The sequence below is a fragment of the Fusarium solani genome (genome assembly GCF_023522795.1).
Source record: "Fusarium solani strain SB1 chromosome Unknown bctg00000006, whole genome shotgun sequence".
Taxonomy (NCBI): Eukaryota; Fungi; Ascomycota; class Sordariomycetes; order Hypocreales; family Nectriaceae; genus Fusarium; species Fusarium solani.
In genome coordinates, this window is record NW_027072151.1 from 591,503 (window position 1) to 615,664 (window position 24,162).

Below are 24,162 nucleotides of genomic sequence, written 5' to 3' on the forward strand. Positions count from 1 at the left end.
AACCCCGCTGCCAGCCCTCATAACGCCTTTGCCCAAGCCCCTCGGTCATCCAAGCAACCACTAGCCCTGTTGGCCAAATGGTAAGGCGTCGCACTCGTAATGCGAAGATCAGCGGTTCGATTCCGCTACAGGGCACGTGACGAGGAAATAAGCCTGAAAAGGGATTCCTTTTTTGTTGTTTTGCACATTTTTTGGTGTATTGGTTTGGTGATGTTATTGTTGGTGTTGAGGCGTTAGGTGAAAGGCTTAGGGGTTTAGGTTGACTTTTTTAGGGTCGGGCACGTGCACGGTTGCGGGATGATGTCATGGGGTTGGCATTGTGGGAAGGTGCACTTGTTTTGCTTTTGAAGTCGTCGCGTCATTACCTTGGCTTTGATGCATAAAGTGGTGATGCTCTTTTCAGGCATTGTGCTTGAAAGTAGTCAAGATGAGGAGTTAGATGGCTAATTCTAGGGAGCGAGATTAATGGGCTTGAGCTGAGAGCTTCAGCTAGGTGGAGATGTCGGGGAGCCGGAGAGAGATGTTGAACGGGACGAAGATGGGCAATCTTGATCAGGCGAACCGGGGGAGATTGATGGGCCAGGGACCTCCGGTAGATGAAGAAATACCGAATTGCCACTATGATCAACATGACCCTTGCCAACCGAGATGCTCTTCAGCCAGCCCCGGGTATCAAGGCAAACCAACACAATACAGACCGCACAGCGTGCGTTAGCTCACGATCTCTTCAGGTAGATATTTTTAGCTTCATCTCCAACCGAGCTCAACGATTTGTTTCAACATCTTCGCGTGGCTGGGGCTGAGCCGCCCGGGGGCGTTCGTCATCTACCGATCTAGACTCTTGGAAGCAAAGATTTTCAGCTGGCAGCGCAATGTTTGCTTTTTTTGTCATCTTGATGACGGAGCTGAATCGGAAAGTGAGGCGGGGATCAAGGTCCGTGCTGTAGATTTGGTTTCAAGGATCCAGGTTTGATGTGGTGGTTTGTCATTAGAAGAGTGCGTGTTTGATGTTGTGAATGTTACTTGGCCATTCATTATGCTTTGGATGCCCTCTCCCTATGCCTATTCGACTGCGATGCTCGTTGTGCTATACATATCCATGCGCCTATTCCATGATACAAAGAAAAATAATTAGAAAGGGACGGAAATCGTCAAGTCGTCTAGCTTTATGTTCCCAAATCATCTTGCCATAAAAAACTCCATACCTCATATGTCTCGTTAATCCTCTACATCCGCCTCGTCAGCATAACTCCTTGTATGTCGTCGACTCTGAGTCTCCATCTTGCGTCGACGCATCTCCTTTCGTAGTTTGACTGCCGTGTGAATGTCAACCTTAGCGTCGTCCTCCTCGGTGAGACCGTATTGGTCGAGACCTAGGTGCCGTAGGTCGATGCCGAGCTCGGCTAGAGAGACAAAGCTTGGCCCGTGTGGCATGTCGCGCGCGCGCTCCCAGAACGAGTCGGAACCTTCGTCGTCTGAGGATGAGCCGTTGCGGGGCTCGCGGCGCGGTGGGGAGAAGGTGCTTGTGCGGCTACGGCGGAGGTGTTGTTGGTGTCGCGTCTTTCGCGGCGTCGACTTGTTGCTCTTTGTAGTGCCTCTTGTAGTTGGGCGTTTTGGGCTCTTTGGCGTCTTTGGTGGCTTGATGGGCGCTGGTGGTTCTGCTGGGGCCTTGGGGATCGGGAGAGGCTCGAATAAACCGGGGAGACCGCCTCCTGCGATGCCGTAGTCTTCCTTGTATAACAGACCTTCCTCGCCGCGACGCTTCTCTTTCCAGGCGACAAAATAGTCTACAGAGTCTTCGCTGGCATCCGAGATGTAGTACTCGGCTTCTACACCTGCGTTGATGGGGTGGCTTAGATCCTGCTCCAGTTCCCGACGTGAGGGTACAAGAGTATCGGCGGAAAAGTCGTCCTCGGCGGCGTTGTAGTAGTTGTTCTGGTTTCCAAGGCTGGTCATTCCGCCGCTCTGTTCACGCTCGTGGTTAATCTTGATTGACGGAGGAAGAGATGCGTCGATGGAAGTGCTTGGTGTGTGCTGAGATCTCGGAAAGGGATTGCTCGAGTAACCGGATGACATAGTGGTCGGTGTGATGCAAGGCTGAGTCTGGAGAGTTAGAGATGACGTCCGAACGGGAATGTGTTCGGTGATGTTGTCGAGGCGTTGGTGTCGGAGAAGTGAGGCGCCGCCAATAGAGCGGTTGCGGGGTGGTTTGTCCATTGATGAAGAGCTGGAAGGTCGTGAGGGTTGAGAAATGTCGCTGCGGGGGTAGAGGGAAAGAGTTGATGGGCCGTGATGCGTGTCAGGGCGGATGTGAGAAGAATCATGACGAGGAACAAGAGGATCATGGCGAGGAATTGGTGGATCATGACGAGGGAGGATGAGATCTTGGCGTGAAAGATGTGAATCGGGGCGAGAATATGAAGGATGCTCTGCCTGCTTGAATCGCACAGGGATGGCTATTTCATGTTAGCTTTATTCTATAATTTGACCAAAAGGACCTACTCGGACAGGGTGCTGGTGCATCAAAAGCTTCATCAACCAGACTCTCAATCTCGACCATCCCAATGCTTCGCTGTCGACTCCGTCCTTCGCTCGTCTTTGGACGGGACTTGGGCATCGGCGGTGGTGACAGAGGTGCCGAATAATTAAAATTTGATAATGAAGGATGTAAGCTGAGAGGTCGCGGCTTAGATATGTGCGGTTCAGGTGTAGATGCGAATGCGTTGAATGATCTCCTCCGGTTCTTTAGAGACGCTGCTGTTTGGGATGACGTCTCGGGGCGTTTATCCAGGCGTCGTTGCGATTTGCTAGACCTTAGCATTTCTCCGCCAATTGAGCCTGAAAATGACCTCCATGCTGCTGATGAACTCGTCGGCCTTGAAGATTCTCGAATCGTCCCTAGATCAAGATGAGGAATGCCAGGCGGCGGAGCGCAATCGTCGTCGTCGTCGTCAAAGCCATCGTAATCATGAACAGACAGTCCACCGCTGTCCGAGGTCTGCAGCGTCAACCTCCCGCTACTGGAAAGACGGTAAAAGGCCTTGACGGCAGGGCTGTTAAGGTTCAGACCGTTCTCGCCAATGTTGCGCTCGGCAACGTCTTCCCCGTACTCGCGGGCGCCGGTGGCTGCGACGCGCGAGCGAAAGTTTGACGGCCTGATCTCGCCCTGGGCGTCTAGAACGTCGACGAACCGGCTGCCGTCCTGAAACGAGTCGATGGAGCTCTCGCGGCGGTGGTGAGAGGGGATTGAGGGGACAGGAGGCGGTCTTTCTACTGTGCGCACGGCAGCGCGTGTCTTTTCGGGGACGCTCCAGGCTGAGTTTGTACTGCGGATGCTGCGGGTGACGGACCTCGGACGCGAGGATAGGCTGTTGGCGTGAGCTTGGTTTGGAGCTGTTGTTGGACGTCCTGGGGAGAAGCTGCGGAAGCGCGGGACCATTGGCGGAGGCGCGGCAGGGTCAAGGTCGATATCGTGATCAATTACAGAGAGTTGAGCCTGGCTGCGCTTCCTTGCCGCCTGCTGCAGCTGGTCCAGCACGTTGGGTCCATTTCCAGCGACCGGATAAGTTCCTGCATGGGGCCGTGTGAGTGGCGCCGTGATCCTTTGAACGAGGAGCTCACCTTGGATGGGCGGTATTGATGCGACTGTCGATTTGTAGGATTGGCCCTTGATCTGGTTCTGATTCTTGTCGGAGGAACTCTTGCGCGTCAAGAAGCTAAAGAAGCCCATGATGTCGTTCGACAAGATGAGTATCTGCTGGTCGCAGAAAGGAGAAGCAAGCAGCAGTTTAAAGGAGAGGCCTCAGGGGACCCGCCGCGAGCATTCTGGCGCCCAAGGGGAAGAGTAAAAATGATGGAATGAAAGGCTACGAAAGGGAAAACGGGTGTTGGACCGTTCTTTTTGTAAAAGCAAGGGAGGGAAGAGTAGAAGAAACCTGGGGCGAACTGTTTCGACAGCCCACGCGCTGATTGGGGAACAGGGCCTAGAAGAAGAGGAAAAGGAAAGAAAAAAGATGGCTTGGACTCGGTAGGTAGGGTCAGTCTAGCTGGAGATCTTGATCCACGGAAGCGGATACATGCATATTCTCGACGTTCTCTTGGAAAGACAAAGCCAAAAAAGGGAGAGTCAGTGACAGGAGAGGCGTGTGTCTGTCTGTCTCTGGCCAGCCCGGCGGTAATCATGACGCGAGCCAGAAAAGATCCGTGCGGACCGACCAAGAGATGGGGGACCCAAAACCTCCATGGGATGGGATGGACAGGTACCCGCTAGGAAATAGGGAGAAGGGATCCGATGTTCAATCGTTCAAGGATGAGGTGCAGTAGCGGGCTTTCTCCCCCTCTCTAGCGGCCAAGCCCAGTTGATTGACAATTGACAGCCTGGCCCGTGGCAGCCTGTGAATGGGCTATGAAATGCATGCAAATGCCATTCGACACTGTTTCCTCCGTCGTGGTAGATTCCTCAATGAGACATGGCAGCCGAGTTGTGTCTCAGGACAATCTATCCACCCACCGCTTTTCCCCTCTTTCTACAGTCCAACAGTAGGTACAGAAACTCGACAACTGACAGGGGGCGTTTGACTTGCAGTCAAGAGGGTGGTACCCCTGAACTCTAGACCCGCCCCTTGAAAGGGAACCAAGAAAGAAAAGCTGACGCAGGGACCAGGGGCTCAGACAGGACCGGACTATTCGAGTGCCACGAAGCAGAGATGATGACGGGATTTGCTTGGACGAGACTAGTTTGACCTGAAAGGACGCCAGAGTATGCTTTGCAGGTGCTGATCGAAAGCCGTCAGTTGTCTGGATCCATCCCCCTCAAACGTCTAACGCCATCAAAACTGTTCGCTTTGGTCGCTAGAACGCTCAAACGCCTGCTCCGCTCAGGGACGAGCATGAACGAACGGGTCTCGGCCTCCGGGGTCTTGGTTCGCCGGTACGTGCGCGTGCGCCGTGCTACCTGACACTTGACTCCCACTTTGGCGAGCGAGGGGGTGTATTGAAACCCCCCAGCGAGTCATGTCTCGAGTCCACGTGGAGGACATGGTGATGGGGATTCTCCCGTCTAGCGCGGATCCAACCTTGATGCCAAATTGGGGGGGATCCGTGCCACTCTCCTGGGATGAACGGTAGGAGTCTGTGTCTGTGGTTTTTGTAGTTTTGTCATCTTCAAGTCTGTCAGGAGGGTATTTGCGTCTGTGTGTTAGTGTGGCAGACGTGAGCACCATTAGCGAGAAAGACTCGTCTCTGAGACATTGAGGAATCGACAAGCAGCTACCCGAGTCATTCTAACCTGGCTTGCGAGGTGGTAATATCGCCTGCTACCGTCCCGACCAGGGCAGATTCCTCAATGGTTACCTCGTTACGAGAAAGCTAGCTAGCTAGGCTGGTCATCAACTTGCGGGAACGGCCCGTCCATTGTTTTGCCCTTGATGCCGGCAGCCGGGCGTGTTTGTGTTTTTGTTTGTGCTGTGTAGTCCCGTGATACTCTTAACACGAGGAGTGCACCACAGTATTGAATAGATAGCAAAAAAAAAAGATTTGCACGTCACATCGTGAATAGCGATCTCAATCATGGGTGGAGGTACCCTACCAAATGATTGACGTCGGCGGTCGTCCGGAGGGCTGAAAAGCGTCGGGGCCAGATTGCGACCCTCGTTAAAGAAAAGAAGATGAGATGAGATCGCGTCCAGGCACGTGCAGCCCGCGGAACCGGTGTTGCGGGTTTTGTGCAAGACCCCGAAGGCCATCAGGAAGAAACCGTTTGTGGGCTAGTGGGTAGCTGAGCGGTTGGGGCTAGACATGGCAGCTGTAGATCAAAGGGACTAGCGAAACTCTGGGTTACAAGTGTGAGTCGAGAACGATGGTTTGAGAGATGCGATTGGAGAAGCTAAAAGGGGAGGAAATGAGGTTGAGTTTGTGGTTGTTGGACGTGAAGGATGGTGTTGAACAGGTCGGAACGGTTACCCTACAGCTTCACAGAATCGAAAGATGCCAAGAGGAATACAGCCCTTGCAATGCTACCCTTTCCAATAACACCGTCGCTTATGATACTACAGGTGTTAATGCTCGCAAAATGCAACGCCTTAAAAGTGCAAATATAAACAATGAGGCGTGTTTTATCTTGATGATCCCCCGCTTGAGCCCTGAGCCACTCGCTGCAGGCAGTCGGTAGGCGACGTCATGGCAAACAAGAATGCCCCGCGTTTTTGGCGGGGGCCAAGAACACCAAGTTTCAGCTTCGTTCTCAGCAACATCCAAGCTTCATCATCCATCAACAGCTCGCTATAGCTTCACATACGGATACGCAAACCGCCCACCATGTCCTCGACAACAGACCCCAACCCCTCCGACGCCCGCCCGGCCTTTATCCCCCTCGAGGCGAACCCCCAGCTCATGACGACGCTCATCCACAAGCTTGGCGTGTCGCCGGCCCTCGGGATGCACGACGTCTACTCCCTTACCGACCCGGACCTGCTGGCCTTTATCCCGCGCCCCGCGCTGGCCCTGCTGCTCGTGTTCCCCGTCAGCGCCGCGTACGAGAGCCACCGCATGGCCGAGGATAGCTTGGTGGATGAGTACCGCGGCAAGGGCGATGCGGAGCCGGTGCTTTGGTGGCCGCAGACTATTCGGAATGCGTGTGGACTCATGGGACTCTTGCACGCCGTGAGCAACGGAAACGCGCGAAACTTTATCGGTAAGATTATTCCTATGTGATTGTCTAGGCGTGCATGTCTAACGCGTCGCAGAGGAGGGTTCCACGCTCGACACGCTCATCAAGAAGAGCATCCCCCTCGGCCCCGACGGCCGCGCCCGCGTCCTCGAACAAACCCCCGACCTAGCGACAGCCCACAAAGAAGCCGCCTCCCAAGGTGACACGCCCGCACCCCCCGCCGAAGACGACGTCGAGCTGCACTACGTCTGCTTCGCCAAGGGTTCTGACGGCGGACTCTGGGAGCTCGACGGACGACGCAAGGGACCGATCCGAAGAGGAGATCTTCTTGAGGATGAGGATGTGTTGAGTAGCAAGGGACTTAGCTTGGGAGCGTTGAAGTTTTTGGAGAGGGAGGGTGGTGATTTGAGGTTTAGCGCTGTTGCGCTTGCTGGGTCTGTTGATTAGATGGATGGAGTTGAGATACCCAAAATACAAGGATGTCCAGATCGCAGGATATGGTCTTGTGAGCTGTTGGATATATGTGTCCTTGCTGGGCCATCAGCTCTTCAATCTGCTGTAGTGATAGAGGCAAAGACCTGTTGCCTGGACTGTGATCACTGCCCAGGGATAAACAAAAATAGTTAGTATTGCATCAATCGTAAAATGTCAAAGCCACACTCGTGTCAGAAGTTGCAAGCCATTCTGACAGGCTGGCGTCTTAGGCGCGTGAATAGTCGACGACAAGGCAGATTCTTGAAGCCACGTCTTTAGAGATATTAGCAGCTCCCCACTTCTCGAGGCAGCGACTTTAATATTAACTCGCCTTTGTCCTCAAGGATTCTCCTTTCTTCACAATTGATCAATTCTGACAAAATGCGTAAGTTAGGTTACATATTGATGTTGAAGTTGGACATCACTGACTGTGCTAGGTATCGCTCGCTGGCTCCTGGGTAGAGGCCCTGAACACAGCGGCCTCATCATCGGCAATGATGCGTCTGGAAAGACCACGATGCTCTACAAGCTGAAGCTGGGGGAGATAGTCACGACAATTCCCACCATCGGCTTCAATGTAGAGACCCTCGAGTATCCAGATGGCGGCAAGATTACCCTCTGGGATGTCGGAGGTGAGATTTGCCTGTCTTGGTTTGGATCGCGTACTGACATTTGCAGGATGCGACAAGATCAGGCCTCTCATCCGACATTACATGCAGCCAGACCGCTTCCTCATATTTATCCAGAGCTGCGGAGATCTGGATCCCGACCGGATCGAATTCTCTCTTGAGTATCTCCGCATGGGCTTGGCCATGATGGCTGAGCAGGGCTGTCGACACATGTTCATTCTCTTCAACAAGCAAGACCTCCTCCCGCCCGACGAGCGAGACTCCATCGTCAAAGGTTTAAGAACCCAAGTCGAGAGGGAGATTGCTCCTTATCTAGGAAACCATGATATCAGGATCTTGGACTATCCTGGTTTGTGCGCGACGTCTGGTGAGCAGCTTTATCCTGCTATGGAGGAGATTAGACAGACGATCCAGCAGATCAAGAAGCCGACGAAACCAGACACCAAGGCCCAGGTAGCAGAACTGGAGAAGGGACCGAGCGACACGGAACTCATTGAGCGCGTAAAAAAGGCCAATGCCGATGCTGTTGATGCCGAGAGCTTCTGGGCCTCATTCATGGACGGCAGTCTTTCCTCGTGGGATCACTACACCCATCTGAGAGCTGGCTTCTTTGTGTTGCATGATTGCTTCGCTAGAGGATTCGGCCTTTTGGAGTGTGCCGATGAGTTTATGGCTAATCTCAATCGTCTGAGGCAGGGAAACCCAGAGCGATTCCGCAACACTGCGCACAAGTACGTGTACCTTGCCTGACTGGGAATTACTTCTAACGCCAATAGAACCATGACAATTTTTTGGCTTCATCAAATTCAGATCGCGGCTGTAAACTACCAAGTCAACAATGGACGCGACAAGTTCCCGGACAGAGGTGAATACGCAGAGATCGCTCTCTCGGCGCCTTGGCTCATGAACTCTGGCCTTTGGAGGGCGTACTACTCTAAGGATCTGCTGTTTACACCTGAAGCTCGAGAGAATTGGCATCTCCCGGATCTGCAACCTCTTCCAACCCCCGCTCAAGCCAAGGTAGAGGAGGAACAGCCGCATACTCAGCGTCCTGGGAATGATGTGGATAGACTTCCACGTTTTGCATTCTCGGTCGTGCAAAAGACGCTCACCTCAAAGCTCAGACGTGGAGGAGTCGTGAAGCAAGCGCTTGAGGCTTTGCAGTCGTCTACAATCCGCCTTCGTGCCTCCGATCCGTCTGTGTCGCCATACTCGGAGACCCAGGCATATTTCTGGATTCAGATTGTCCACGCATATCTGCGATCCTTGGAAACTGAGCCATCCAAGGCGTCCAAAGGTACTCGATTTGAAGGATCGTCCACGACGCTCACCTTTGAAGCATTCAAGGCCCTCTTCGACATTACTGGAGACGAGTGGCGCCAGTACTATTCGTCTTCAGTCTGGCAGGGCATTCCTGCGAGGATGAGCTTCGTAAACCCCGACAAGAAAGCTCTTCCCAACATCTTTGGCATGCCTTCCAAGGCAAAGATTGAACTCGCCCGGTCGCAGATGGTCAACGCCGTTAGTCGTCGCTTCACCAAACCTTCAGGTCTACCTCCACCCGAGGACCTTGACTTTTGGGCTGCAGTTCTTATTGATGAGGCAAAGCTCATACCTGAAGAGGAAGTCATCGTTGCGAACCATGCCAGCCTGTTACGCTTCCTTTACCAACGACTTAGCAAGCCATCTGAGGAAAAGAGCTCCACGGTCGCGGCGCGGACGGCGTTGGAGCTTTCTTCAAGCATGGGCTCGACGCAGAGCACGTTTTGGGTACAGCAGGTTCAACTCTGTCTTGCTGGTGGAAAGGCGGCATCGACATTTGAAGAATTTGTTACAGCAAATGCGCATCTGGCGTATGAGGATCTGCCTTTGGTGTATTACTCGCCTCAACTGTGGCAGAGCGCTGAGGTGAAGGAGGTTTACGTTCCGCCGGATCGTCATTCGCTTTCGAGTACTGTATCTAGTGGGAAATGAGTGAGTGAAGGAGGTTGACATGATGATTGACGAGGGTAGGGGTGGCCGTGTAATGTGAATAGTGTGAGTCGGGCGCAACATAAGAGACTGATAGGAGCTCATATTGGCACACTTTGGTGCATAGCCTGGCATAAGGAGTAGAGAAATAATTAGAAGAAACTCTGAGAACTCCATTTTACCTTATACCTCTTTCTAACATTAGTATTAAATACGTTTAGGAAGAGATACTAATAAGGAGTAGCCGAATGTAGGTAGCTGGATGCCGCCTTCGATCTCATAATCTACGACCTCTGGCTCACCACGGAATGCTCGTTGTGCTTTCTCAGCGTCTTCCTCATCTAGTTCCAACAGTAGGTTAATATCTTGGGCTTCCGATAGAGCATTTGATGGTCGCTGATGATCCCCTATGACCCTGCAAATCAGTGACTGACATCAATGGCTCTTCTGCCGGAGGACTACGAACCCGTGTGAGAGATCAGGGTTTTAGTATATGCTCTCCCAAGATTACTAACTAGTACTTCCTAATTCTGTGACACTTTTTAAATGCTTTAGGATTCTTTTGGTATAATTTGGGTATGAAAAATAATGTTAGAAGAGGTTACAAATAATGCCTTGATGTTCTGGGGTGTTGTTTGCTGGCTGGCTTTCAACCCGACTTTTCCATCCATTCCAAGATCTCAGCCGCACCCAGGCCTGTTTGCTGTGTTTGATCTGCCTCGATATCTTGGGCACGGCCAGAGAATGCGGCGGCGCAGATAATCGACCACGGGATCTGAATTGCTCGCTGAAAGTTTGGAACATCAGTTGTAGGTCGAGAAACCTTGAAGACTGAGCCAGTTTCGACTGACCTGTGTGTATGGACATTGTAAGCATTAACACAGTTCGTTTTAGAACACGCAGTGTAGTTAGGCGTGTGACAAGACTGCATGTGCTCTCCATAGAAGTGCGTCAGGTTGGCGGAAAGTTTTGTTCTCTCATTCTGTTGTGCGACGAGGCTGATGGGCTTGCAGGCTCCATCTTGACGCCGCCTCTGTATGAATCGTGGCATCCATACGAGTTGTAGCTCGACCGTTGATAAGCTGCTATGGTCCTGAATGGTTGCTCCCAGAACCTTGAGACCAAAATACCCTCGTCCCCACCAGTCATGCAGCGTCGGGCTCAGACAGATCATATTCCATACGTGGTCAGATGACCCAGGTCCAATGAGGGAATCGAGCATCATGTGAGTGGTATGGCCTTGAGGGAGGCCATGGTATTGGGCTAGGATTGGCCTCAATGCCTTGATGAGGGCTCGATGGTAGGCCGAAGAGCAAGGAACGATGTGACAGACGTTGGGATGCGATGCCGCTGTCACAACACAGACACGTTTGTCTAACGCGAGGCAAATATCTTTCTGATTGTCGTTCCGAACCTTTGTTGTCTCTGAGGCAACACTGCTTCTGGAGGCAGTGCCTGAAACTTCCTCTGGGTTAAGACCTTTTATTGTTGGCTAAATGGTATCTATGCTGCAGAATGAAAATTAACTCACAGGAATCTATCAAGTCCACGAAACTCTCGAAATATACTTTCACCTGATAAGGGCCACGACGACACTGTTCGACCACTCTCCGTAGATCTGATACCGGCATTCTGATGAGGTAACAGAATTGAAGCCTGGTGATATCGAATTCCGGTTCCCTTCGCATCTGATAGTTTCTAATCTCGCGGATTCAATCGAGGCGTGCCGTATACTCCTCCATCGGTATGAGCGAAGCGACGGGTTGGTGGTTGGGACGGGCCTTGGTAAAATCGAGTAGTGCCTGCAGAGCCTGTGGTTTGCTGGCGTAGTCCGTGAAGTAGGCGGAAACCGCCTTGGTGACTTTAGAATTCATGGTGCAATAATGGTTAAGTCATTGCATATATTCACTATATCTAATTAGTGTTGATAGTGTTATAATAGTTGAACCCTTACCCAAACTCACTGTGAATGCGTGTATGTCTGTCTGTGTCTGTGGAGGTCACCTTTATAAATGTAAATAAAATAAAGTTCGTTGAGGTAGAGTGTTGAGCGTGGATGCATTGCAAAGTTTATTTGACGGTGAATAATGTATTGAAAGGCATTGGGTATGATAGCTTCGCTGTGCCAATAACTTTATTTCTCTTGATTAGTTGTCTTGATGTTGCCTTCCGAGCTCGATGATTAACTTGAGACGCACCGTATACTGGTCCATAGGCATCAGAGAAGCGACGGGTTCGATGTAGAGGCGATCCTTGGCAAAATAAAACCCCCTTGAGAGCGAATCTTGTACGCTGGCCCGGAAGCATCTCGGTAATACGGTATTCGAGATGTGAGTTAATGCTGCTGTGTGTTGGCAACAAAGGCCAACAACTGCAAGGAGGACTGAAAACATGAGATAGCCGGGGCAGCAAACATCTAATCGGATTTGAGGCTCAGCATCATGGCTACGGGTGAAGCTCAGGGAAGATACAACTGCTCTTTAGGCTGAGATCTCTTGTCTTTTACTCCTGGTCGGATTCACCTGCCTTGATCGGCGTGCTCTCATCATTGTGTGATTCGGTACTCTATATTGAACTGTGAGTAGTATTGGGGGAGCTTTTCTGTTTAGAATGCAACACACAAGGTTGGTCCTGGTTGGAAGCAGAAGCAGGAAATAGCCAACTAGTTGACGAACAATTCTTTAGGATGACATTTAAATGGATGTGCACGTAGATCATGACCGCAAGTATCTGCAAACAGTCTCCCCCATCTCGGCGCACCCTTGTAATCCCACATTTCCGGCACATTGCCCTGCCGGATGCCCTCGATAGCCTCTGCAAACTCAGGACCCTGACCCTGCGCCTTGACGTCGGTGACCTTGTACAGGTAGGTCTTGAAACTGAAGAGGATGGCTTGGGTGTTTGGGAAGCGAGTTAGGGTTTGCAACTCGGATCGTAGGAAGGTCTGAACCGGGTTAGCGGAAGGGCCTTGGAAAGTGAGTGTTGGTGGACTTGCATCTTCTATGTTTGGTTCACCTGGACCGTCGTAGCTCTTTATTCGGTGGTTTGCTTCGCAGTCAAACAACTCGGGGTGAACTTGTACTGACCACTGCGAGATTTCTTTGTGAGCCTCTGGAGAGTTGCCCGTGATTTGGTACTCACATTCTGTCGTTTGATGGGGCTGCCAACTTGCAACTTTGCAAAGAACCGTTCCATACTCGGCCCGATCTTTTCATACCCCGGAACAGGCTTGTGAATGTCCTTCAGGAGAAGCCCAAGCTTTTCTGCTGGATCGAAACTTGAAGGGAAGCAACAGACGTAAGCAACGAGTCGGTAACTGTCAGAGTCTGGCATGAGTAGGAAGAGTTCCTCTTCCACAATCTCGCCGAGATTGAGAAGCGCAGATCGGACGTCCTGGACCTTTGCGGGGAAGGATCTGTTGGTGACGAGATTGTTGAAGATGGTTCCATCCTGGGAGAGCTGGAACATGGTGGGATATCGGACAGGGAGGTACTCCGTAAGAAAGTAGTCGTAAATCTCTAGCACAGCCTGCTCTCCACCTGGCAGAAATCCACAGACCGTGTTTTCATGTTTCTTGAGAATCTCTCGGCGCTGGTTGACGCGATCGAGGTAGTCGTGGTCAATGGAGAGGAGTTCAGAGGGAGTATCACGTCTGATGCCTTTCCATAGAGTTAGTAGGCACGTACATGATAGTATGGGATACTCACCCATCGAGATATTGTATTTGGGCTTGAAGCCTCGGAACTGGGGTGGTTTCTTTGTCCTCCAGTCAAAGTTTTCCAGGGGCGCGATGGGTGCTGGCTTTTCGTCTGGATATGACAGATCTTGGGTTGGTGCTGTATCTTTTCGACGGCTCACCCAAGTCTTGATCGAAAAATTCTCAGCATCCCGGAATTGAAGTCTTTCAAAGGATTTTGTTACCTTGGCGTAAATCAGGCAGATGGCGAGCAAGATGCCCACCGCGAGTATAGGAACTTGCATGGTGTCAGGGAGGGGGTGTACAAGTGACCACGGGTAATCTCGTTCTGACGACTTGAAAGGAACGCCTTTTCATTTTGACTTTTAGGAGTGCGCAAGGCATTTATTTATCTGACTCCGTCATCCACCTCAAGACCCTCCTCTGTTCATACTTGGAGGTTGTCTTGTACCGATGCCGCTCCTGTGGAGTTTTCTCGCGGGGCCTGCTATTTTGGGCATAGCGTGTTGACTCAAGAACATCATCTCCATCATGGGCTTGTCCGGACCTTTGATATGCGTCTACAGTTGTACAATATTACGTATTTGGGTAAAATTCATGACCGGCTACTGGAAGTGAGTGGGTAGTTTCATTGTGAATCGTAGATGTCTTGCCGAGTTGTGGTAGTTGAGCCGGTGAATTGACAGCGTCGACAACTATCTATACGTTGGACTTGGTAGGGAGTTCTTGCCAGTATTCGACGGTAGACACAACGATTTAATATCTGAATGTGGCTCAGTATTTCATAACTTCTCGTAGTTTGGCATACAGGCCGTGAGCATCAAAAAGTGCCAACATTTCTTTCATTTGTTAGGATCGAGTCAACATGGCTTCGAAGTACCTGAGGATCCTCGCTTGCATCAGTCTCCACAAACGCTATCTTTAAACCGGCCCGGGTCAAAGCCAAGAGCGCAGATAACCGGCTAAACAAACAATCGCCATGTCGATTTATCTCGAGAGGATCAAAGCCCGAAATACCAGACTTCTGATTTGCACAGACAAACAACATGATACCCATCGGCAGTCCTCGAAACGCCATGACTTCACACAGAGGTGCAGATGATGGCCATCAGATGACTCCACGTTGCCCGAGCTAGGACTGATATGGGAGGTGGGGGGCGAAAGTATGCACCTCTATCAGCTCTCTTTAGCTGTGGGCTAATCCGAGAAGAGAAGTCCTGGCGAGAAACTTTGTTCCTGTGTGGCTTGGGACAGGCTTCGCGAGAACGATACCGGGAACCCGGAATCTGGAATGGGTATAAGAGATAGCTAAGATGGCTGGTCTGAATTATGAATCAAGTGTTAATAAACGAATGCAAACGGCTCTCCTTGTCCTTCTTGTGGATTGTCGCTGTCTGGGATTTTCATCATGTCTTTTGCTTTACAACCGAGCTTTCTCTTCTCAGGGGTTCTGTCCACAATTTGCTACGTCACTATTGTCCTCTTTGCTGTCTACTACATCCGAAGACGCAAAAATAACAGAGGGGAGAAGAATCTTAGCTTGGCGGCGAGTCCAAAACGCTCCAAAACCGGGCAAGATTACTCTGATGTGTTTCCACCATCGCAACGGCCATTTCTGAGCCGCTTCGATTCGCGGTTCCGTCACGCCGATCAGAGCGTCGACATATCGAAGTTGTCGAGGCTGGTCCTTGGCATGAACGAAAATTACGCAACTGCAAGCCCTGAGCGCTTCATCTACAGCGGCTTCACCGTCGGCGATGTCTTGAAGTTGGGTAACTTTCCCGACTACGCGGCCTTGTCAGAGGTCCCATTGCCAAAGCCAGCAGAGGATTTCGACATCAATACCGTCCAGCCGAGACCATACAGGCCTCTGAGATGGCCATATCACCAGACTATGTGTAAGAACCCCCCTTGAGCGGAATCTACATGCTGACCTTGATGGTAGCCTTCCAGAAGATGGAGACAGACTACTGGATTGAGCTCGACAATACGTATCATCGATATATCCAGGAACGAAAGAATATCTTCGCCAAGAACGGAAAGGATATTCTGAATGCGTTGCCTGGGTCCGAGTTGGCGTGTAAGGAGCTTATGGAGATGGTGATACAGTTCCTTTGCGCCCGGTATCCCCATTACTTTCGGCTAGAGGGTAAAACCTTTGTCAACGACATTCTGGGCACCAAAGTCGACCTTTTAACGGTTGATCCCCTGCACGTTTTGTTGGACAACATCCCTGAAGACTTTGCTATTATGCTTCGAGACCCTCAGACCGGACGATACCACTTCCGCGCTGGCGTCATCTGCGCATCAACTGGATGGAGTCTGGGAACGAAACTCGGTTTGGGTCTACCCGAGATCCATGAACCTGTCCCAGATTACAGGGAGAAGATGCAACTTAGTATGGATCGGTGAGTACTTTCGTACATGCGACCAAGAGGGAACACCCTATCTGATCTGACGATTCCAGATTTTTCACCAAGATGCCAGTGTCAAAGCCCATTCAGAGAGGAGCATGGGGATTCGAGGTTGGCCAACATCTATACATGCCTCCTGAAGACCCTGGCCTGAGCATCCGGGACTCCCAAGATCCGTCTCTTCGCCTCGAGGATCTATACTTTCGTGTCGACTGGCAGACTTTGCGCCGACTCCCGCTGTCAGGTGCCATAGTCTTCAACTTCAAAGCCTTCTTCACCCCGGTGACTAGCTTGAAGGATGAACCATATGTTCCCTCACTGAGCCTCAAGGTTATCAGTGATAGCAAGGAGAACTTGGTACGGTATAAGAGTGTGTGGCATGTTGAACATATACTCAAGCCGGCCCTGGCCGAGTATGAGAGGTATCAGGTTGAGAATGGAATCATGGAAAAGGATTGGCAGCATCAAACGTTGCCTGAGAGCCCATTCTTTCGGGGCTGGGAGGCAAAGTGGAAACAGTCGAGCTTGAACTCGGACCGATGAGGTTTGTCTCAAAATAGTCCCAGTCACTGAATAGAATGTATTGGACACACATGGCCGGACCGCAGCGAGAATACAGGGTTGGGTATCTCTTGGTGATGTTGTACTCCATACATCGAGTCAAATCGATGGCTGCCAACGTGCCTCTGACACTCCGTACACCGCTCTGAGATGGCAAATGAAATACAGAGGTGGCTCAAAAGGCAATAAATGTGCCAATCCGTGCCTCATTCTCTCGAGCATACTGTATCCAGTTCATACCCATTTCATACTCAGAACTCCCCCACAGAGTCGTAAGAAACTGCAGTGCGGTGTGGTTGCACCAGAGTCCCGTCACAGACAGCGAGTCAAGAAATAGTCTCTCAATGATGGACTGCCTTAGCTTGTCTCCACGGCACTCTGTACCGGCGATGAAGCATGGAAGAAACAAATCGTGGGAGAATGTATGCACATGTCCTGCTAGAACGGATTGCATTTCGCGGAGGAGGATGTCGATGGTGGATTTGACAAGCTCTTGGACTTTTTCGGCGGGAGCAAAGGCTTGATAGCTGTAGATGATGGTGGCGTGGTAATGTGCTCTGACAACAGCCTGGAAGCATTGATGCATGTCCTGGTCCTCAGAGAGTGTGTTGGCTCTGGCAGACACTTCAGTGTAAGCGTTCTGAGCCCTTTGGCGCCATTCTTCCATATCAATGTCTGCCAGCTGTTGACCTCTTCGTCGAGCATGGTGACGTTGTCTCTCGGCCGTTGTAATGTCGTTTATCACTCCCGTAAAAGACCATATTCTGGTATCGCCGAAGGGTTCGGATAATGACGTCGAGTCGTCGGTAAAGACGGAAATATTGCAAAGCGTGTCGAGGTCAGCTACTTCTTTGAGTATGAAGCTCTCGATGCCGTTTGGTGATGTTCTGCGGGTTCTTAGGTTGCCAAAGTTGATGAGCGTTCGACAGGCACGCAGATGGAGTTTCCAGTCCCTTGATCCGGGGATAAAGGCCTCGGTGTAGCATAGAACCAGCATTGCTGTAAGAATCTCGACAAAAGGCTGGCTGGTTTGGGCCTGCACGGTTCCGTGGGCTGGCTGTAATTCAAGTCGCATCTTTTGATTCAAGACTCGAAGACTTTCATCCCTGAGCCACGTCTGCATCTGGAGGAGCCGGGCCGTCTGATCGGTAGTCTCGATCGATGTCGTATGTATATGAGCAGCTGCTAAACTGCTTATCGCGAGGCGGAGGCAAGTCGAGTTCTGGGCTAGGGGTAGAATCGTGTTCCGCCATGGACTGCCGGGGAGGTCGATCCAGGTCAGTCGAGGGATGACTCTGGTGCAGAAGTGGTTGAGAAGACCGTTGGAAAGTGTGACTGATGAGATGCTATGAACGAGGTCAAGGTCTTGAGATGGATGGGGAACGTCTGTAGATGGTTGTAAATCAAGGGTTGTTTCTGGTAATGATGATGGTGTGTCTTGAGGTTGAGGACTGTTACAGGAGGCTTGGACCTCCGCAGTTCTTCGTTTTGAGAGTTTATGCTTCTTTGCCTTTCCGCTGCCTTTATCTAGAACTGGAGTTGACTTTCCGGCAAACTTGCCTCTGCTTGCCACCCCTTGGTTCCATCTGAGCGGAACAGGATGATAACCAGGACAGTCCAGGTCTCGGCTGGCGCACTTGACACATGTCGGTAGGCTTCGATCGCACTTGATCCGTCGTTTGATACAAAGAGGACAGTCTGTTTAGTCAAGTCAGAGTATGTATTGACAACAGTAGTTTTGGTAGACTCACCTTGAGTTGCTACTTGTCGGTTAGGACAAAGAGAGTCGAAACGGATGTTTCTTGCCGCCATGGCGGTAACTCGGTCGAATGGACAAGCGGAGCGCACTCAATAGCAGGTGTCTCGGATAATTCCGCCAAGTCCATCTACTTGTCTGCCTGGAAATCCTTCGTCTGCAGGTTCTCACTGGTAGAGTCATGAGTTGTCAAAAAGAAGAGGGGCTCCAAGGGCGGCTAAACCCGGATCTCGGCACCCACGTGACCCAGTTCACATGTCATGTCGATTGAGACAATATTTTTCGCCCTGTAAATGTAACGAAACATTTACCAAGAGCCAATTACGGCATAAGAATCTCCCCGATCAACAGTTCAAACTGAATAGCGCTTATTTCCCCAAAAGTCATGATTGAATCTCGGAGGCTTGGCGGCCTCTTTGGGGTTGCTCTCGTGTTGGTGTTGGTCCATGTTGCACGGACGATGCATGTCAAACGACTCAGACGGTGAGGCAAAAGGACTCAGGGATCCAATATCTGAATAGGAGGTCAGTCGAAGTTTGAGTTATTAGCTGAGAGAAAGCCTTGCCTCGAAGAAAGCTGCCTAGAGCCAAGCCTCTTGGCATTCCGAGATAGCCATGTTCTTCAAATGACGGAGCTGCATTTATGGTTTCAGCTCGATCTTGATTACGTCGTCCACCACGTACGCTGATCAAAAAGGGGATGTTTCATTATTTAAACTGGCCGAGACAAGAGACCCGTTCGTGGAAAGGTCCAGACCACACAGCCACGCCAAAGACAAACGTCCCTGTCACAGGGCTGAAGCCAAGCGCTGTCACTCAGCTGGATCCTTACCGGAAACGGCAAAGTATTCGTATTCTTTACGGTCCAGCCAATGGCGTCGCTCACACTCGGCAGACCCGCTATGTCTCCGGGATCATGTCCATGGCGCCCCCAAACCATTTAACCATCGAGGCAGCGCCGCCAAGGGTATCGTGTGAATTTCCCGAATATTCTTTACGGCCGCTGCAAGTCTGGCCACGCGACAGGTAAACCTCTTCCCTCTCCTTGATTGGGCCGCTCGTAGTTTTGTCCAAGATGGCTCCGCTTGAGCCTCAGCAACCACCACGCAAGAAGTGGACAAGGGCAAAGGCGCCGCGAGTGAGGACTGGCTGTAAGACTTGGTATGTCGTCATCATTTGGTCTGTAGTGTGTTTGAGTGACCGTGTATGCTAACACCCCCTGGCAGCAAGTTAGTTGTGCAGATAAACTCCCCGTGGTACATCCTTGTGTACTGATCCCGCTCTATAGAATCCGGCATTTGAAGTGTGACGAACAGAAGCCCGTATGTCAACGATGTCAGAAAGATAGACAGAAATGCGACGGCTACGAAGATCCAAAAGCCCCCGTCGTCAAGGCAAAGAAGCCGTTGAAGCTGGTGCAGTACCAGTCCAAGCCCAAGCTCCCAGACTGCCGGGCCCTCTCGGCACTGAGACCTGCCCTGTCGATCGAGAATCTCGGTTCCCCATCAGACGCCGCCCTCTTCTACCACGCCCGGGAGTGTACTATTATGGATTTCGACGTGCTCTCTGGGTCCCTGTTTTGGCGCAACTTTGTGCTACCACTCGCCCACACCGTTGAGCCGGTCAAGCACGCACTCTGTGCCCTAGGCGGAGCACATCGTCGGTTTATGGCTGGCTATCAGGGAGACGCCACATCGTCGTCATTGGCGACCGAGTTTGAGTATGCCTCTATTCAGAAGTACAACCAGGCCATACTACATATGAAGCCTCTCATGGAGGACAACTCTGAGATGAACCTCCAGACTACTCTCATATGCTGTGTCATCTTTATCTGCATTGAGAGTCTACACGGGCGCTACACAGAGTCGATACGACACCTCAAGGCTGGGTGCCAGCTACTCAACTCTTTCCGGGCCGAGATGAAATTCGGGAATGTACCGTCATCCCTGTTTCAGCCCCCGAATGGAAAAGAGGCCGAATATAGCTTGTTCGACCTCGTCACCGAGATGTTCTACCGGCTAGGACAGAATGTCGCCATCTATGTGGGAAGCGACACATTCCACGATCTCATCCTACCTTTTCGCGCCGGCCACATGGGTGACCCCAAGACACCCTTTTCCGATCTCGTCGAAGCAGCCTTCTACTTGGAGCGCGTCGACGAGTTCTACGACAATACTTATATCGAATTTGTTGCAGGCCCCCGACCAATCAGGCCTCTAGAGACCTCATGCATGGGCATTACAGGGTGGGAGTTTGATTACCAGGCGGGAAAGTCCGCCCTGGATGCTTCGAGACGGGCGTTTGCGGTATGGGATGCCCGTTACGAACTCACGAAGCGTGAAGAGAGGTACGCGGAGCCATCACCAGAGGAGAAGAGCGCCTTTGCGTCGCTCGACATGCACCAGGCCGTCTGGCAGGCGCTGGTCAAGTTCGAGACGATCGAGCAGGTGATTCCGAAGGATGACGGCGAAAAGATCCTGAAGCGGGCAGAGGTGCTGGTTGAAATTGAAAACCGGAGACCGACACCTGTGTTTGCTTTCAACGGCTACTTGATACCGCTTCTCTCCCTCGTGTGCACGTATTGCGAGGATGTCGATACACAGTTTAGAGCGATATCCCTGCTACGCACCGTTCGACGGAGAGAAGGGATCTGGGATAGTCAAGAGGTTGCAGGTATATACGAGACCATGATTATTGCCAGAAAGCAAAATATGGTGTCGTGGGAGAACCTTCCTTGGGGGATACCGCAGTTGGCAGCAGAGCTGTCTTCTTTGAATCTATCTGACAGCTGTGGTTCTACTCCGTCGAGTACCGGCAGTTCTTGTTGAAAGGGAATTGAAATGGAGTTTTGGGTAGCGAAAACTGAATAGGTTTGAATACATTTGATGGATATAGTCACCGTATGAACACATTATCATGATACGTCTAGTCAACGTCACCTCAAATATTATCATTGAAGTACTGCCATGATGGCAACAGCAAGCATCAGTCCAGCCCAGTCAGTCTTGACGCCGGTCGCTGCATTTGTTATGCCTCCATCCTCTTCTGTTTTGTTCTCCGCCCTTCCACCCGTCTCCTCGCTCTTGTAAACCCCCGTCTCGTTCCCCTTACTCTTGTACTCAAGAGAACCAACACCGCCTGTAGACCCTACGACGCAGGTCCCAGCTCCCCAGATAGCCTCCTTGGCTGCCTTCCAGATCGTATGCGGGTGGAAGACGTTTTCGACGGTGTAATAGAGGCGGCAGTCACTAGCCTGGTATTGAAACTGGAGGGGTAGGTCGTCTTCTCCCTCCTGGTACGCGCTACGGAAGTTGACGTTTCCTCCATTGATAGAGATAGGGAATTGACCAGGATCTTGCGGAAGCACCTCCTTCAACCTTTTGACCTCCTCCTTTGATAGGAAATTAGTGCTTCCATCAGGCTTCACCGACTGGCCTAATAACTCCAGCACTTTGTTCGTCCATTGAGCGAGGCCTGAAAAAGACTGGGACTCTGCGCCGCGAACACCTCCCATGAGTTGCATCGGCTTCCCGTTTGGACGTCCACCGAAGGAAAGGGTGCGGACACCGCCAACATTCGTCATCAGGTTAACAAAGGTGGTGCAAGTCGAGGCACAAACGCCGTCGCCGATGATGATGATATTCTCTGCTTTGAAAGGCTGCGTCATGTTGATGGGTTGACCTCCATATCCTCGTATCGGAATGGCCCTGATAGAATTGGACGTATAGTTGTAGTTGGCGTAGAGCGAGCTGACCTTGCCTCCCAGCTCTATAACGTCGCCGAGAAACTCTTCCGCAGACTCAAAACCGGCTTCTTGGTCTGGTGTGACTTGTCCAGCGTAGGCCAGAGGGGCATTCATCTGAGCAGTCTCCTTGCTGATGCTCCCAAACACCTTGACTATACCCTCGGATGCCTCGTGTCGTCGAAATCTGGTGGCCGAGTAAGGCTCCTTCGATGGAAAGAAAAGTTTGAATAGGTCAAAAGCCCTGTCGATCTGCCCGCCTGAATTTCCAGAAACATCGATGATAAGTTTGGTGTGTCCTTTGGCCAAAGCATTTGAGACGATTTCAGTTGCGGTTTCGGCAAACACCCGGGTTTGGTTTCCAGGCAATCCTCCTCCAGCAGTAGTGAAAGTAGTGATGAGAATCACTGTCGTCTCATCATCCAGGGCGTAGCCGTTGACCTGGCTGTAAGGATCACGGATCAGAGGTTCAGGATATCCAGAAGGTCCCGACTGCTTTGGGGGCTGTACATAAGGCTTTGACTCGCCAGTATTTGCGGATCTGGGCTTCAAGTATGGGGATTGCTGCTTGTTGAGGCAGTAATCGTCAAAAACATCGCTGCCATCCCTTGCAGAAAAGAAGGACTTTCCGAGAATCGCAAGGGTATTTAGTGCAATACTTGAAGCGTTCCGGAACTCGATCGTGGTGACGTCGGTACCTGGATACACGCCGTCCCTGTCGATAAAGGCACCAGTCGGCGAGGCATTTCCCGTTGCCAAACTGGGTAGAGAGTAAAAGACTCGGTTATACCGGGCATCAGGATCGCGGCTTTTCAAGGGGCCTGCAATCTCCTCGAGGTACGCGTTGACTTGCTTGCCATTGATCGACACGATGGGAGAGACCTGAACAACAGTGCTGTTGAGAAGCAGAGAGTCTGAAAGGGTGTACACCTCGGGTGCCTGGATACCGTCCGTTGAGGCAGACACCAACCCCGCGTCTTCCAGGCAAAAGTCGAATATCGAAAGCGTGCAAGGGAATATCGCAAAGTGACCATCGTTGGCGCTGCTGAGGAGGTCGGAGATGGCAGTATCAAACTCGTAATGGCTCGCATAGTTCGTCCGGCCAATCTTCTCCAGGCCACCCAAAATATCGGTAGCCGATGAAGTATATGTAGCTGGGGGATCCTTGAGGGCGTCGACTGTGGAGTGCCATTGGATGTGTTTGGTGATCTCCTGGATAAACTCGCTGGCGAGATCTGAGCGAAAGGGGATGGATAAGAGACATTCGTGCGCCAATTGAGCGGGAACTTTAACGATGGAACTCCCACTCTCGTCGGATATCTCGGTAACGAGTGCACACGGTTCAGGCGAGGAGGATGCCACCAGGAGCGGCCATCCTAGAGGCAGTATCAGCGCGAGCAAAGGCCGCATTATGAACGAACGAACGACCGCTGACAGCAGAAACGCAATCCAAGCGCCAAAGCCGACAACAAATAAGGATTTATTACGCAAAGTGAACCCGCTTCCTTTAAAACATGGATCCTACCAACAGAAGAACTCTCCACCAAGGCACCCAGTTTTCCACTCAACAGCTCCGCCACCACGTGTATCCCTCATCCCTCGCAAAACCAGTTCCTTGCCCGACATGAAAAACCCTGATGTTTATCAGAGGCTGGGCTGTGGAGCAAGGAAGCGGTATTACGTGAGACCAGACCCGATTTGAACCACAAACAACCCTCGTATCGGTGCCTCGCCTAAAAGTCGAGATGACATGCCAAGACAGTAGCCAAATCTGAGTATATTTTGCGCTGTCGAAACATTGTAACCTGATCGTGGAATGGAACGGGTGAGCGGGGGTGAACAAGGGGCTGAGGTTTGAGTGTCTCCACAGATACATCTACAAACTGACGGGACTTTGGCGTGATCGGTGCAGATAATGCAGAGGCAGGTATTCTGATAGGTTGGGTTAGTTTCACGAAGCAAGGGTATGTGAGCACGCATCCGAGAGTTCCGATGGCAGTTCACGGTTGTGGAGAGAAACATCTCTGCCACTTATGGATCGCAACAGCCCTCAAACATATGGTATATGTTAAAGTTTCCAAAGTCTAACTCACGGCCAGTCAGAGACTACAATTAGGGTTTATTGATTCAGTCTTTGCAAATCAAAGTCTCAGCTCAGTTGCCAAGCTGACCACAATGCCAAGGATGTCACTAGGTTACGCAACTACTTGCTGACGGCATATGTGCACCGGCACAGCCCATGCCAAGTGAGC

General features: G+C 51.4%; 7 protein-coding genes across 7 annotated transcripts; 3 read left to right on the forward strand and 4 right to left on the reverse strand.

Annotated features, from left to right (window-relative positions):
* Nucleotides 1–1,218: 1,218 nt before the first annotated feature.
* MRS44_009903 (uncharacterized protein) lies at nt 1,219–3,730 on the reverse strand (the record flags this gene model as incomplete). The annotated part of the gene is made up of 2 exons (XM_065620342.1): nt 1,219–2,456; nt 2,503–3,730. 2 exons carry the CDS (start codon nt 3,728–3,730, stop codon nt 1,219–1,221), a joined length of 2,466 nt encoding a protein of 821 aa, XP_065476115.1.
* A 2,585-nt stretch (nt 3,731–6,315) lies between these two features.
* On the forward strand, nt 6,316–7,114 carry MRS44_009904 (uncharacterized protein; the record flags this gene model as incomplete). Its single annotated transcript, XM_065620343.1, has 2 exons — nt 6,316–6,691; nt 6,744–7,114. The coding sequence occupies 2 exons, from the start codon at nt 6,316–6,318 to the stop codon at nt 7,112–7,114; spliced, it is 747 nt and encodes a 248-aa protein (XP_065476116.1).
* Nucleotides 7,115–7,522: 408 nt separating this feature from the next.
* Nucleotides 7,523–9,744, forward strand: MRS44_009905 (uncharacterized protein; the record flags this gene model as incomplete). The annotated part of the gene is made up of 4 exons (XM_065620344.1): nt 7,523–7,526; nt 7,579–7,773; nt 7,820–8,501; nt 8,547–9,744. The coding sequence occupies 4 exons, from the start codon at nt 7,523–7,525 to the stop codon at nt 9,742–9,744; spliced, it is 2,079 nt and encodes a 692-aa protein (XP_065476117.1).
* A 646-nt stretch (nt 9,745–10,390) lies between these two features.
* Nucleotides 10,391–13,722, reverse strand: MRS44_009906 (uncharacterized protein; the record flags this gene model as incomplete). Its single annotated transcript, XM_065620345.1, has 6 exons — nt 10,391–11,220; nt 11,273–11,421; nt 11,476–11,602; nt 12,502–12,829; nt 12,883–13,400; nt 13,449–13,722. 6 exons carry the CDS (start codon nt 13,720–13,722, stop codon nt 10,391–10,393), a joined length of 2,226 nt encoding a protein of 741 aa, XP_065476118.1.
* A 1,124-nt stretch (nt 13,723–14,846) lies between these two features.
* MRS44_009907 (uncharacterized protein) lies at nt 14,847–16,395 on the forward strand (the record flags this gene model as incomplete). Its single annotated transcript, XM_046270012.2, has 3 exons — nt 14,847–15,336; nt 15,384–15,846; nt 15,906–16,395. 3 exons carry the CDS (start codon nt 14,847–14,849, stop codon nt 16,393–16,395), a joined length of 1,443 nt encoding a protein of 480 aa, XP_046131662.2.
* A 193-nt stretch (nt 16,396–16,588) lies between these two features.
* On the reverse strand, nt 16,589–18,225 carry MRS44_009908 (uncharacterized protein; the record flags this gene model as incomplete). The annotated part of the gene is made up of 2 exons (XM_046270011.2): nt 16,589–18,111; nt 18,165–18,225. The coding sequence occupies 2 exons, from the start codon at nt 18,223–18,225 to the stop codon at nt 16,589–16,591; spliced, it is 1,584 nt and encodes a 527-aa protein (XP_046131661.2).
* A 2,893-nt stretch (nt 18,226–21,118) lies between these two features.
* On the reverse strand, nt 21,119–23,320 carry MRS44_009909 (uncharacterized protein; the record flags this gene model as incomplete). The annotated part of the gene is made up of 1 exon (XM_046283714.2): nt 21,119–23,320. The coding sequence occupies one exon, from the start codon at nt 23,318–23,320 to the stop codon at nt 21,119–21,121; it is 2,202 nt and encodes a 733-aa protein (XP_046131659.2).
* Nucleotides 23,321–24,162: the final 842 nt, after the last annotated feature.